The sequence below is a fragment of the Grammomys surdaster genome, unplaced genomic scaffold (assembly GCF_004785775.1).
Source record: "Grammomys surdaster isolate TR1022 unplaced genomic scaffold, NIH_TR_1.0 125953, whole genome shotgun sequence".
Taxonomy (NCBI): domain Eukaryota; kingdom Metazoa; phylum Chordata; class Mammalia; order Rodentia; family Muridae; genus Grammomys; species Grammomys surdaster.
Window position 1 is genome coordinate 185,161 of NW_021620773.1, and position 13,107 is coordinate 198,267.

General features: G+C 39.5%; 1 protein-coding gene across 4 annotated transcripts in view; it reads left to right on the forward strand.

Annotated features, from left to right (window-relative positions):
- Kif21a (kinesin family member 21A) overlaps positions 1 to 13,107 on the forward strand; it is a 115,698-nt gene that overhangs the window by 45,679 nt on the left and 56,912 nt on the right. For all 4 annotated transcript variants that reach the window (XM_028753651.1, XM_028753654.1, XM_028753653.1 and 1 more), the window contains exons 2-7: positions 5,189 to 5,411; positions 5,519 to 5,701; positions 7,518 to 7,667; positions 8,618 to 8,752; positions 9,420 to 9,587; positions 11,559 to 11,674. In XM_028753651.1, the coding sequence (XP_028609484.1) occupies positions 5,189 to 5,411; positions 5,519 to 5,701; positions 7,518 to 7,667; positions 8,618 to 8,752; positions 9,420 to 9,587; positions 11,559 to 11,674 (975 nt within the window). The remainder of the gene's footprint in view (positions 1 to 5,188; positions 5,412 to 5,518; positions 5,702 to 7,517; positions 7,668 to 8,617; positions 8,753 to 9,419; positions 9,588 to 11,558; positions 11,675 to 13,107) is intronic.

Below are 13,107 nucleotides of genomic sequence, written 5' to 3' on the forward strand. Positions count from 1 at the left end.
ATCTATCTATCTATCTATCTATCTATCTATCTATCTATCTATCTATCATCTATCTGTGAGATAGGCTCTTGCAATGCATTCCTGGTTGTCCAAGAACATGCTATGAAGATCAGTTTAAACTGGAATTCACAGAGATTGGGCAGCTCCTGTCTCCTAAGTGCTGGAATTAAAGGCATATGCCACTACATTTGGCCTAGAAAGAGTTTTTCAAGAGTGCTGAGGTAAGACGACCTGCATTCTGTCAGAACACTGAGTTCCATGTCAGAGTAGGAGTGGTGGCGGCTGTACCTGAAGGGTCAGACGTGAGGTGAGGGCTGCGTTTGTTCACGTTTCTTCGCCTGAAAATTCAAAAGCTTGTCTTGTGTTCTCTTTCACACCTTCAACCCAGTTACAGCAAATTATAGTGTTTAGGACTTTATAATTATAGAGGTAGCATAATTATATGTGTAATTATATATTTGTAATAGTTTAGATGTATAGATATAATTATAGATAAGTAATCTATAATTATTTATATGTTATGTATAGTTTACCAATGTAATCTTGATGTACAATATTAGAATATTTTATTCTAAATACCTATGCCATTTATTTCACACAAATCTCTCTTTAGGAAGCCACTTGAAATATATCTAGCTGTATGATTCTACATTTTAAAAACTTGCAAGGATTTTTTTTTAAATTTTAGCCAAAATGTTTATATTACAAAATGTACATTTTATAGTCTTGGGATTAGATGAGTGTGTTTCATGGTGTGGTACTGTACATAAAACTACTAAGAAATAGAGTTGGAAACTATGCAGCAGCAAATCTCAGATTCTTCTTTGTTTACTTTCGTTGGTAAGGGCTGACATTGCATTTTTTTGTTGTTGTTGTCTAATCTCATATATTTTCAATATTGTGGTTGAAGCTACACAAATGTTGAGCTCTTTTCATTTAGAAAGCAATGAATTTGGGCTTGAACTTACAGTGAAAGAAATTTCACTCGGGCCAGGCGGTGGTGCGCATGCCTTTAATCCCAGCACTTGGGAGGCAGAGGCAGGCGGATTTCTGAGTTCAAGGCCAGCCTGGTCTACAGAGTGAGTTCCAGGACAGCCAGGGCTACACAGAGAAACCCTGTCTCAAAAAACCAAAAAAAAAGAAAAAAAAAAAAAAAAGAAAGAAATTTCACTTGGCTGTGATTAGGGATTTGGCCAGCTTTAAAGACTAATTTTTGAAGTTCGATTGAGAGAGAATTTCGCAGGGGAACTTTGAGGATAGTTCCCACTTCTCTGTGTCATGGGAGACCTTCTCAGAAATAGCCTTTGCCTGTGTGTGGTAGAAAGAGGATTCAGCTTGTCTTGACTGCTAAAACCACACTTTCTTCTCCGCCCATGCAAATGAATGGACCTGGGCATCCTCTGTCTTTTAAGCAGATCGTCCTGTCTATTAGCAAGAGTAATAATCAGATGAGTGTAGGTTAGGAGGGCAAGGTAAAGACAATGGCATTCTAAAATGGGATGGCAGATCTGCAATTCAGATGGCTCCTAAATTTTTCTTAGTTATGTCGAAACAAAATGGAAAGTAAACAATCCAGTAAGTCAGCTTATGGTTACAATACTTAAGATCAAGTAACTGATTTCAAAGAAGAGTACAGTGCTCATTTTCATCATTAGGTTGTGCTTGTGTTCTATCACAAGGAATTTCTTATGCTCTCAGAGTGGCCTAGCTGTCCTAAAGCGGGTCAGGAGCAGGGGCCTGGAGTTAATGAGGTAGCTTCTTGGAGAGAGAACACACTGAGCTCACACGTGATTTTGTGCTGGAAGGTAAAGAGGTCACAGGAGCTTCCACATTAGCTGCTATCTGAATAGAGACTGACAATGAGGTGTTCGGTTTGGTAAAGGAGCCTGGAATAGAAGTGTGGGGGAGGGTGTCTGGGGAAAGGGAACAGGGATTTGAAGGCACAAAAGCAGAAAGTGTTCAGCTTGTTTGTGAAAGGGTGAAAACCCTCAGCGCTTTCCTAGTCAATGGAAATCCTTTTTACATGCAAGGACTAGGGAGACGAAGCAGAGAATTATGCTGGTGGAGTTTGGTGACCCCAGGACCTGCTTGTCTTTCAAGTATCAATATGCCTTGTGCAGAACAGACCTCTGGGGACAGGACTGGGTAGAGGCTTTGAGAGGCCTTAATTAGGGTGATGTGAAGGATGAGAAAAACCGTGGTGGACTGAGGAGCTATTTCAGGAATAATTAATACTCGAGAGCTAGATTCGATGGACGAGATGCAGAAGAGGGCAGAGCTGATATTCTCTGGAGGTGCTGCTGACTGTGCCGTTTCTGCCTTCACGAAGATCAGCAGCTGTTCTCCCAAAGACAGCCAGAGTTGATTACAGCTTCCTTCTCATAACCGAGTGAGGCAAAGCAGGACAGGAGCTGTTTGGAGACAAGAGAATATTAGTTTTGGCAAACGCTGCTTATTGAGAGCACACGGAACCGGAGGGTTGAAGGTGCTGTTACCATGGGCTGTTTTACAAATGTATTACTTTTTAAAATGATCTCTTTAGGTTGGCGTACAGAGCGATGGCTTTGTCATGGCATCTTCATGGTTATGCTGGATGTTGTTAGACTTCTTATTCTCCTTCGTTCCTCTCCTCAGCGGCCCTCTCCCACGGCATCTCCTCCTTAAGTAGTTTCTTTTTTTTTTTTTTTTAAACTTTTATTTATTTATTATATGTAAGTATTCTGTAGCTGTCTTCAGACACCCACAAGAGGGCATCAGATCCCATTATAGATGGTTGTGAGCCACCATGTGGTTGCTGGGATTTGAACTCATGACCTCTAGAGGAGCAGTCAGTGCTCTTAACCACTGAGCCATCTCACCAGCCCACTTAAGTAGTTTCTTTTCGCCTTGTTGCTCTCACCTACTGCCTTCTTATTGTCTTCCTTAAGAGCTCTTTCTCCACCTCATGATCCTTCGTTTAGATTTATGATCCATACATGTTTATATAGATACATGCATAAATAATTTTAAATGTAGGTTCACTGGGTATTTTATGGTCTCTAATCATAGCTTATAGAAAGCTTTTTTTTTTTTTTTTGGTTATTTTACTTATTTAGATTTTAAATGTTCCTCTTCCCAGTCTCCCCTCTGCAACCCTCCCATCCCATCTCCCCTCCCCTTTGTCTCTAAAAGGGTGCTCCCCCACCCACCTACCCACTCCCACCTCATTACTCTTATAAGGAGCTTTTTAATTGTTATATACTATCTCTTTGCATATGTGTGTGTTTGTATATATATATATATACTCCAGCCGCCTTCCCTGCCTCTGTTTGTGTGTGTGTGTACATAAGTTCACAGAAGTCAGAAGAGGATGTTGGATCCCTGTAGCCATAGTTGTGTCCAGTTAGGAGCTACCTGTTGTGGGTCCTGGAATCAAACTCTAGGCCTCTGCAAGAGCAGCAGTGTTCTTACTAGTGATCCATCTCCCCATCCGTCTTTGTCTTCCTATAATACAATGTCCGACAGTTAAGCAGTACTAGATCTAGAAAGAATTATGGGAATTATGGTTTCCCTGCATAGTGCTAGATCTGGAAAGAATTATGGGAATTATGAGTCCCTTGTGCCTAACAGACTACTGGTGGTTCTTATAGTCATTTAAAGCAAATGTTATTGGAAAAATCTAGCAAAGAAGAAAACTACCATAAGGAAAGAAATGTCATTGCATAAGTTGAATCTGTACTTATTTCAATATTATCTTTTTTATCCTTCTGTCTTTCCATCACATCTGGACTTATGGTTGAGTTATTCTTAATAAACAGATGGACTTGTTCTTCCTCACTGGTCCTGGGTTTGACCTTTGACCTCACAAAACAAGCATGTGGCAGGAATGCCTTTAAAATCTGTTACTTTCTCTGTCTTTATCCTTTTGTATTTCGCCTGTGTGGTTGTCATGTTTTTCTGTGTTAAACTGCTTGTGTTTCTTCAGGGCCAGCAGGGATCTGTCAAGATACCTACTGAGTGCTGGTGTTTATGGCCTGGACGTCATGTCTGTAGAGTAAATAGAATGGGCCTAAAGTCTAGTTTGGTCATTATGAAGATGTCACCATACTTACTTTCTGTCTTAGTTAAGGTTTCACTGCTGTGAACAGACACCATGACCAATGCAAGTCTTAAAAAGGACATTTAATTGGGGCTGGCTTACAGGTTCAGTCCATTATCATCAAGGTGGGAAGCACGGCAGCATCTAGGCAGGCATGGTAGAGATGGAGCTGAGAGTTCTACATCTTCATCTGAAGGCTGCTAGGAGAACACTCATTTTCAGGCAGCTAAGATGAGGATCTTATAGCCCATACCCATAGTGACGCGCCTACTCCAACAAGGCCATACCTCCAAAAGTGCCACTCCCAGGGCCAAGCATATAAGAACTATCCTACTTTTCTTCTTTGAGAACAAGCTTTGAACATACAAACAGAATTCAGAACAAGAAGTACTACCGTCTGGACAGGTGGGATGGGTATGTGCCATGGTCTTCTGTGTGAAGGGAGACAACCCATACAATTTCCCTGGCTTTTGCTTTAGAGAGAGAATATTGGAACTTTGTATCTATTTTTAATTTGTTTTGAAAACTCTTGCTTCTGATGTGTCTTAGTACATGACCAAAGAGTAAAGTTGTTATATGCATGTGTACCGTTAGAATGATTACCTCTATGTGTGTATATTGTGGAAGTATACTTAAACATGTTAAAATACCATAAGTCACAGTCAAATGTGTTCAGAAACCGCTGGTGAGAAGTTGGAAAATGTGAGTCAGGGGCTTCAGGGCATCAGGGTTTAAATATTATCTGTAATATTTCATTTTTATGGTGATCATTGGAGATAAAGAGGAAAATGAAAACTGAGTGGCAGAGTTTATTTGACTGTTTATTTCTTACAGTTAATGAAAAATATCTACCCCATAAAGACTTAATTTTAGGAGGAACTTTATTTATACTTTTGTTCATTATTTGGAGATTACTAAGCAACCCATTGGCATTGTTAGGCAAGTCATTTTATTTACTGAAGTTAATTCAGTGTAGGTCGATTTATTTAAATTTTTTTGGTCAAGAATTTAAAGTCCTTAAATTCTTTTCCGATTATTTCTTTTCTGATGATTCTTCTTTCTTTTCTGATTATAATAATTTGTGATTTCTTTTCTGATTCTTCTTCACAGAATAAGACCTCAGCTTGCCAAAGAAAAGATCGAAGGCTGCCATATCTGCACGTCAGTCACACCAGGAGAGCCTCAGGTCTTCTTAGGGAAAGATAAGGCCTTTACTTTTGATTATGTGTTTGACATCGACTCCCAGCAGGAGCAGATCTACACTCAGTGCATTGAAAAGCTCATCGAAGGCTGTTTTGAAGGATACAACGCTACAGTGTTTGCCTATGGACAAGTACATGCCTTATTGTCTTCGTGGGAATTATAATTCAGTTCCATTTCCATTGTCATGTCTTGTGGCCTTGGTAATATGAACCATCATTCTCTTGCTCTTTTCTTCAGACTGGAGCTGGGAAAACGTACACGATGGGAACGGGATTTGACGTCAACATCATGGAGGAAGAGCAGGGCATCATCTCTCGTGCTGTTAGACACCTATTCAAGAGTATTGAAGAGAAAAAGACCTCAGCGATTAAAAATGGGGTACCCCCTCCTGAATTTAAAGTGAATGCTCAATTCCTAGAGGTAATAGACTTGTCAATTTATTTTAAATTTTACCCATCACAGCAGATCCTTATAATAGGATATTGCTGGGCTTTTGTATAGTGCTTTGCACACAATACTCAGTCGGTGTTGTTTAAGTAAATTAGCATTAGTTAAGAGGTAATAAATATACCTTACTTTTGTATGCAAAATAGTGTTGACATTTGTACTATAGATGCTTGATAGTATCTATAGATTAAAAGTACAATTAACATTGCTTATTTCAGAACATTTCCTTAACAAGCAATAGAAGTAAACTATTGTGGGTAATTTGGATGAGGTTATAAAGTGCTAGAAATTAAGAAGTTATTATCAAAAAGGGAGGGGACCAGCTGGGAAATGGCTTCAGAGGCTGGTGTCTGTGCAGTATGCCAAGATTATTAGGTTAGGATGGATTTCCAATAGCTAGTCTGGTAGGGAGTTATGTCGGTAGAATAAAACGTAGGCTTTTGTGTAATGCTGTAGTTAGATGGACTGCCACACTATAATTCTGAATTGTGTTGACTTTGCATATGCCAAGAAAGGTTTTTTTTTTAAAAAAATGAAAAATAGGGAAAATGGATGTCTCAGTGGGTAAAGATGCTTGCTGCCAGGCTTGAAGACCTGAGTTCCATCCCTGAGGAGAGAACCAACTCTCCACAAGTGTACCATGGCATGCATGCCCTACACATACACATAAATAAATACATGCATATAGTAAAAGATAAAACAGAAGTAAACCACTAGGGATAGAATTATCATCCTGTTTGCCAGCTGGAATCACAATTACCAAGTGATGGAATCAGCCTGGGTGCCCGTTGACAGATAAATGCATAAAGAAAAAGTGAAAGGCACACACGTGCATGTGCCTATATACAGAATGGAGTACTATTCAGCCTTAAGGATGAAATTATGCAGATTGCAAGAAGATGGATGGAACTGGAATCATCATGCTATGTGGAATAAGCCAGACTCACAAAGATAGAATATCAGAGTTTCCTTTGAATTTGTTAAACATAAACAAAGGAAGGGACACTGAAATAGAAGTGAAGGGGGGAGGAAGGAGAAGGCAGGTGAATATTTGCCTGAGATACATTGTATACATACGTGAAATGTCACAAGAATGCCAATCTTTTTTTGTACATTAATGAATGAGAAAAGAATTAGTAAATGAAAATGCCCTGAACTGGATAATTATAAGGATAAGAAATACAGTTTTAAGGTGAAATTGTAAAACTTTTAAAATTCTTAACGTCTCTGATCTTTCAGTTGGGTGTGGTAGCTCATTTCTTGAAACCCAGCATCTAAAATGCTGAAGTAGGGCCTCTGTGAGTTCAAGGACAGCCAACCTGGGCTGCTCAGTGACACACCCCACCCCCCCAAGGACAACTTGATCTGTATAAAACCCCAGGCAGCCAGGGCTACCGCTAGTGAGACCTCACACCCAATCCCCCAACCCCAACCCCCTCCCCCAAATAGAAAGTATCTCTGCCCTAACCTTTGGCTTTGCCTGCATCTGAGACATACTGGTTCAAGCTTGCTTATTTGTCTTTGTTTCTGTCTTGCAAAGTGGTCGTAGGTCATCTTAGCTTTTGTGTCTGGGTTGTCATGATTAGGTCATTTCCTCTTTATTTTTATAGCTAAATCTGACATTTACTTTAGTATTCACAAATTTATGATGACATAGTAATTCATAGCTATATGAAGAAACAGCTGTCATTTTTAGGGCTCTCGAGTATACTGAAGATACTCTGAAGCATGCCAGAGGCTCACAGAACTGTTTCGAGAGAATTAACCATTTAATGTGTCGTTTCCACAGCTCTATAATGAAGAGGTCCTTGACTTGTTTGATACCACTCGGGATATTGATGCAAAAAATAAGAAATCAAATATAAGAATTCATGAAGATTCGACCGGAGGAATTTATACCGTGGGAGTCACGACGCGCACTGTGAATACAGAACCGGAGGTGACTGTGTCGTTAAAATGTAGCATAGGTGGCTTTCAAAACTGTCATTACTGATAGTACACTCAAGATACGTACATAAAATGGCTTTCCTTCAGTACACTAGAGTTAAAATTCTTGTCTGCCTTCTTTGTTGTTTTTTTTTTTTTCCCTAAAAAGAAAATCATTATAAAAGCGTGAGAGCCCTAGCAAGATGTGTAAGGTACCTGGTGCTCAGCCTTCCATTTTCAGAATTCCTGTGATGGAAGGAAAACCAATCCCCAAATTTCCAAATGTTGCTTTCTGATCCTACACATGCACTATGGTGCACATGCACACGCACACAGGGCGGTGAATCAATGCCAAAACAAATTCAATGTGATGCAGACACTAACTTCTTAGCATAACACTTATGTCTTGCTAATTCCTTAGCGTAACGCCACCTAGAGAGGCATCCTTGGCAGATGATGCAGTGTCTGAAGTTGGGTGCACTGTATGTATAGTACTCTTTCACAGCTACAGAGGGCTAAATAGTGCTGAGATTACAATCCGTTTGTTCTTTGCTTGTGACGTTTAGGATTGCATCTTGGCTTTCGTAGGGAAACATTTAAGAGAAAAAAATAATCTAAAATAAATGAGAAGAAAAAACTTAAACAGGGTAGCCTACCAGATCCAGATTATTGTGGTGGAGTTCGCCGTACCAAAGCCTTCTACTGTAACAGTTTGGAATGGAAGCTGCAAATGTCAGCATAGGACGGACAATGGAACTTAGTGTTTTCTCCTGGTCAAAAAAAAAAAAGAATGAACCATTGTACTGAGAAGTTCAGCTCTGATGCGCCCGTAACACAAACGACAGGATGAGAGATCTTCCTTTATATCCTTCAGCACAGTGGGTTTTAGCCGTCAGCTCAGACAGAAGCTTGGCTGGGGCCTGGGTGAGTGTTGTCAAGTGAAGCCCTTCTTGCCCTTTGCAGATGATGCAGTGTCTGAAGCTGGGCGCTCTCTCCCGCACCACGGCCAGTACCCAGATGAATGTGCAGAGCTCTCGTTCACATGCCATTTTTACCATTCACGTGTGTCAAACCAGAATGTGTCCCCAAACAGATGCTGTGAGTTCAATTTTTCTTGTTTCATAAACGTTCAGCCTTTAGGTCTGTAAATCCTATGCATCTCCAGAGAGGAGGTGTTTGATCCAATTTTATTTAATTTTTCTTTTTTTTTAAGCTATTTTTTGTAAAGATTTATTTATTTTATGCATATGAGTACACCACCATTGCTCTCTTCAGATACACCAGAAGAGGGCACCAGACCCCATTACAGATGGTTGTGAGCCACCATGTGGTTGCTGGGAATTGAACTCAGGACCTCTGGAAGAGCAGTCGGTGTTCTTAACCGCTGAGCCACCTCTCCAGCCGTATTTTATTTTTTCTTTTATTTATTTTTTTTTAAATTCATTTAACTGAAGCTGGCCACTTGTGTAAGACTTTGGAAAACAAACAGAAATTCTGAACATCTTGGTCATTTGTTATGACCAAGTGGAGATGTCGTCCTCTAGGCTCTCTGCAGTGAGAGTGGTTTGTGTATTTCTGTTTATCAGCAGAACTGTTCAGTACAGCTGGAGTTTGCTTTCCAAACTTTTCCTCCGATGTTTTCATTTATGTTTGCATGGTCATGGGACTGTCTTTCTAGCTGTAAAAGGGAGCAGACGTGGACAAGGTGTCGGGACGTTTGACGTCACACTAATGAGGCCTTTTCGATTTTCTACCGCCATACCAGGAGAACGTAACTGATAACAAGCTGATCTCCGAATCGTCGCAGATGAATGAGTTTGAAACGCTGACTGCAAAGTTTCACTTCGTTGATCTGGCAGGATCGGAAAGATTGAAGAGAACCGGAGCGACAGGCGAGAGAGCGAAAGAGGGCATCTCCATCAACTGCGGGCTTGTAAGACCACAAGAGACACGTGCCCTCTCTGCTGTTCCTCTCTGTTTAGCTTGGTTGGTTTGGTGTTAAGTATGTAGTGCAGGCTTGCCTCAACGATTCTCCTGCCTCAGATTTTGCCATCCTGGAGTTATAGACATGCATCATCAGGCCCAGCTTTCTCTGCTGTAATTCATAATATATCTTTAGGAAACCCTTTTTCACTGACTTGAGGGATGAAGTAACAGTAATACATTGATCTTCTGACCACAGTGTCTATTACCCCTCTCCCCCAACACACACACACACACACACACACACACACACACACACACACCTCGGGCTTTCTTATGTTAGTTTGGCTCACTCAACCTTTATAGTATGTGCAAAAGCTTATATATGGAACAATGTTTTTAAACTTCTTTCCACATCTGAAACCATACATTCAAAGCAAAGCCCTTAAAGTTAAGTATTTCACTGGACAAGACATAAAGGTTGCCTTGACTGACGTTTTGTGACACTCGTTTTATTGACTGTGTGGATTATTTGAAAGCCTTTTGACAATTTATTTTTAATTTTTATTATTTTTTTCTTGTATCCTAGAGTCCAATTTTTTTTTTTTTTTTTGGAATTTTGTCCAAAGTCCAGAGATCTATCCAATTTTTACAAAATAGCTTGTATTAGGAATTAACTTTAGTATTATGCCACCTAGTGGTATTTTGATAGGAAAATGCCTTGTGGTTGAGTTAGCAGAAGGTTTCATTCATTATGTGCAAGAAAATATTTTGGAACAAGCTTTCGCATGACTTTCCTTCTTACTCTTCTCATTATAAAATTAGACATTTGTTCCCGTGTAAGTAACAGCACTGCTAAATCCCTGTGGTGGTGACATCTGGTCACGTGCTTCTGCTTAGAGCCTTCCTGTCCTGCAGTGGCACCTCCAAACATGGGAGGGTTTTTTTGTTGGTGTTTTTGTTTTGTTTGTTCGTTTGTTTTTGTTTTGTTTTGTTTTTGACCAGTGCCTGTTTATCCCGGTATGATTATATTTCTGTTATGAATTGTCCCGAAGCTTATTAGAGAAACCCTATCTTCTCAATATTAAGGCCCACACTGACAGTCTCCCTAGTAGTCAGGCCTGAGTCCTGCACTTTGAATATTGTCTCGGGTGTATTAGGACATGTGTCCAGAAATGGATAAAATCCATTGCTCAATTTCCTGTCGAGGTTGTTGAACTTTGGTGTGGCCAGTACTTAAGTCCATAGATTCTGGAAAAAGAGGCCAAGATACAGTATGACTCATGCCACTTGCTGGATGATGACATGGGCCTGACAGTCCGTGTGTTTGGTTGTCTCACTGCTGAAAGCTAACACGACCAGTGTAGAGAATGTATTCCTCAGAGAGACCAGCCCACCTGTGGCAGGAAAAACAGTATCAGTGGCAGAAAGGGTAGCTATAGAATTTTTAACGATTTATCTTTTATAGATTTGGGATATTGAACACATATAATTTCATTATATTTCTAAGGTCAGTATTACTTGTGTAGTGAATCCTTGTGCAGGGAAATGACACTAATATATCTCGTGTGGCTACAGGAGGTTTTAGCCACATTAAATATCTGTATCATAACAAGAAACTTTCAAGGAGCTAGGAACTTACTAAACGTTTGTTTTAAACTGAGGGAAAAAAAATCATAATATGAGTTAGTAGTTTTGTCAAGATGCAACCCAAGCTCCAGGCATGGTCAGACTTTGTCAGTCTTTAAACATTTCTGTTTTTAAGGACAGCCTCTGGATTTTAAGTGTTAGGAGCAACACGTGCATTACTAAGCTTACAGTGCATTTGGAGATACAAGTGCGCATTAAATCCCAACACGGGTTCTAGTTTTTATCTTGTTTCCACTTTGTTTCCTATAGGCTGTCCTTACTAGTTAAAAGCTCTCTAAGTAATAGACATATGATCTTCCTCTCTCTCTCTCTTCCTCCTTTTCTCTGTCAGTTGGCTCTTGGAAATGTGATCAGTGCCTTGGGTGACAAGAGCAAGAGAGCCACCCATGTCCCTTACAGAGACTCTAAGCTGACAAGACTCTTACAGGATTCCCTCGGGGGTAACAGGTGTGTATTCATCCATGTTCTAGGCTTTGATTCCGCATCATTCTTAAAGTGGGTCTGTAAGATGATTTTAGAGAACTGCTTTTATTTTAAAGCAAATTAATAGGGCAAAACAAAAGCGACAGTTATACCAGATAGCTAAAATGTGTAAATCATTTTATGTATAATGATTTCAAGTAGCACTTATAATATTCTAGGGCAGTGCTGGGATTTGTATTTTATTAATAATGAGTTAGTCAGGGAAGTTGGACGATTTATTCAAAATCATGCAATTTTTAAAGGAGATCAGTAATACATGTTTGTTCTACCATAGCCTAGCTTCTGATTACACACAGGAGGTGCCTCAAGAGTTGTGTTGACAGTAAGTGGAACCTTCTAAGTTACCACAAAGTCATTTAAATATTATTGACAGTTTCTACAAAGACTAAAATCGGGACTTGTTTTGCATGTGGAAGAAGTCAGAAAATGTCAGTTGAATGAAATGCAGGGTGTTTGATGATTAGCTGTTGGTTTCTGTGCTCTTCCCCGTAAACCTTTGCACGCAGGACTTGATAGTTAAACATTTTCTTCTGCCACACAATCTCCTCTTTCTTTTCCATTGACTGTATAAAGGGAAACTTTTTTTTGGCATTTGAATTAATTCATAGCCTAATTCAACAAGTTAAACATGCTTCACAAGTTTCCATTATTATACTTTTAGTGGTCTAAAAGTCATGTTTATTAAGTAGATGCCACACAATGACACAATGAGCAATCTGGGAAATCAAGTCTCTTTTTGGACAGCTTTTCTTTTTTTATTTTTTTAAGACTTTCAGATAACTTTAAATTTAGGTTTAAAATCAGTTTGCCTTGGAAAAAGAGCTTTGTTTAATTCATCAGCATTTTAAAATATTCTTCCCTTTATGTAATACTGGCGTGGTCCTCTCTCTCTTTAAATGTATTGTGTGTTTGAATGCAATATGGCTTCCTTTGTTGCATATTTTTAACCTTGTTTTTAGTATTTTCTGTCTGTTTTTCAGGATCAGTCTAGGTTTCATAACAAAGTAAAACACTATTTTTGAGCCCAATGAACATTTCTAACTTCTACCCTTCCTTCCTTCCTTCCTTCCTTCCTTCCTTCCTTCCTTCCTTCCTTTTTTCCTTTCTTTCTTTCTCTCTTTTGTTTTCCTTTTTTTTTTTTTTTTTGAGATAGGGTCTATTTGTATAGCCCTGGCTGTCCTGGAACTTCCTATATTAGACCAGGCTGGTCTTGAACTCACAGAGATCTACTTGTCCTGCCTCCCAGCAGCTGGGATTAAAGGTGTGCACCACTGCACTCAGCCCTATGTATTTCTTTAACGTTGTAATTCTATAACATTAATGATGAAACAAAGCAGGCCAGATGTGTGTCTGCTGCTTACACATTTATAAGTTGGAATATTTCATTCCCTGGAAAG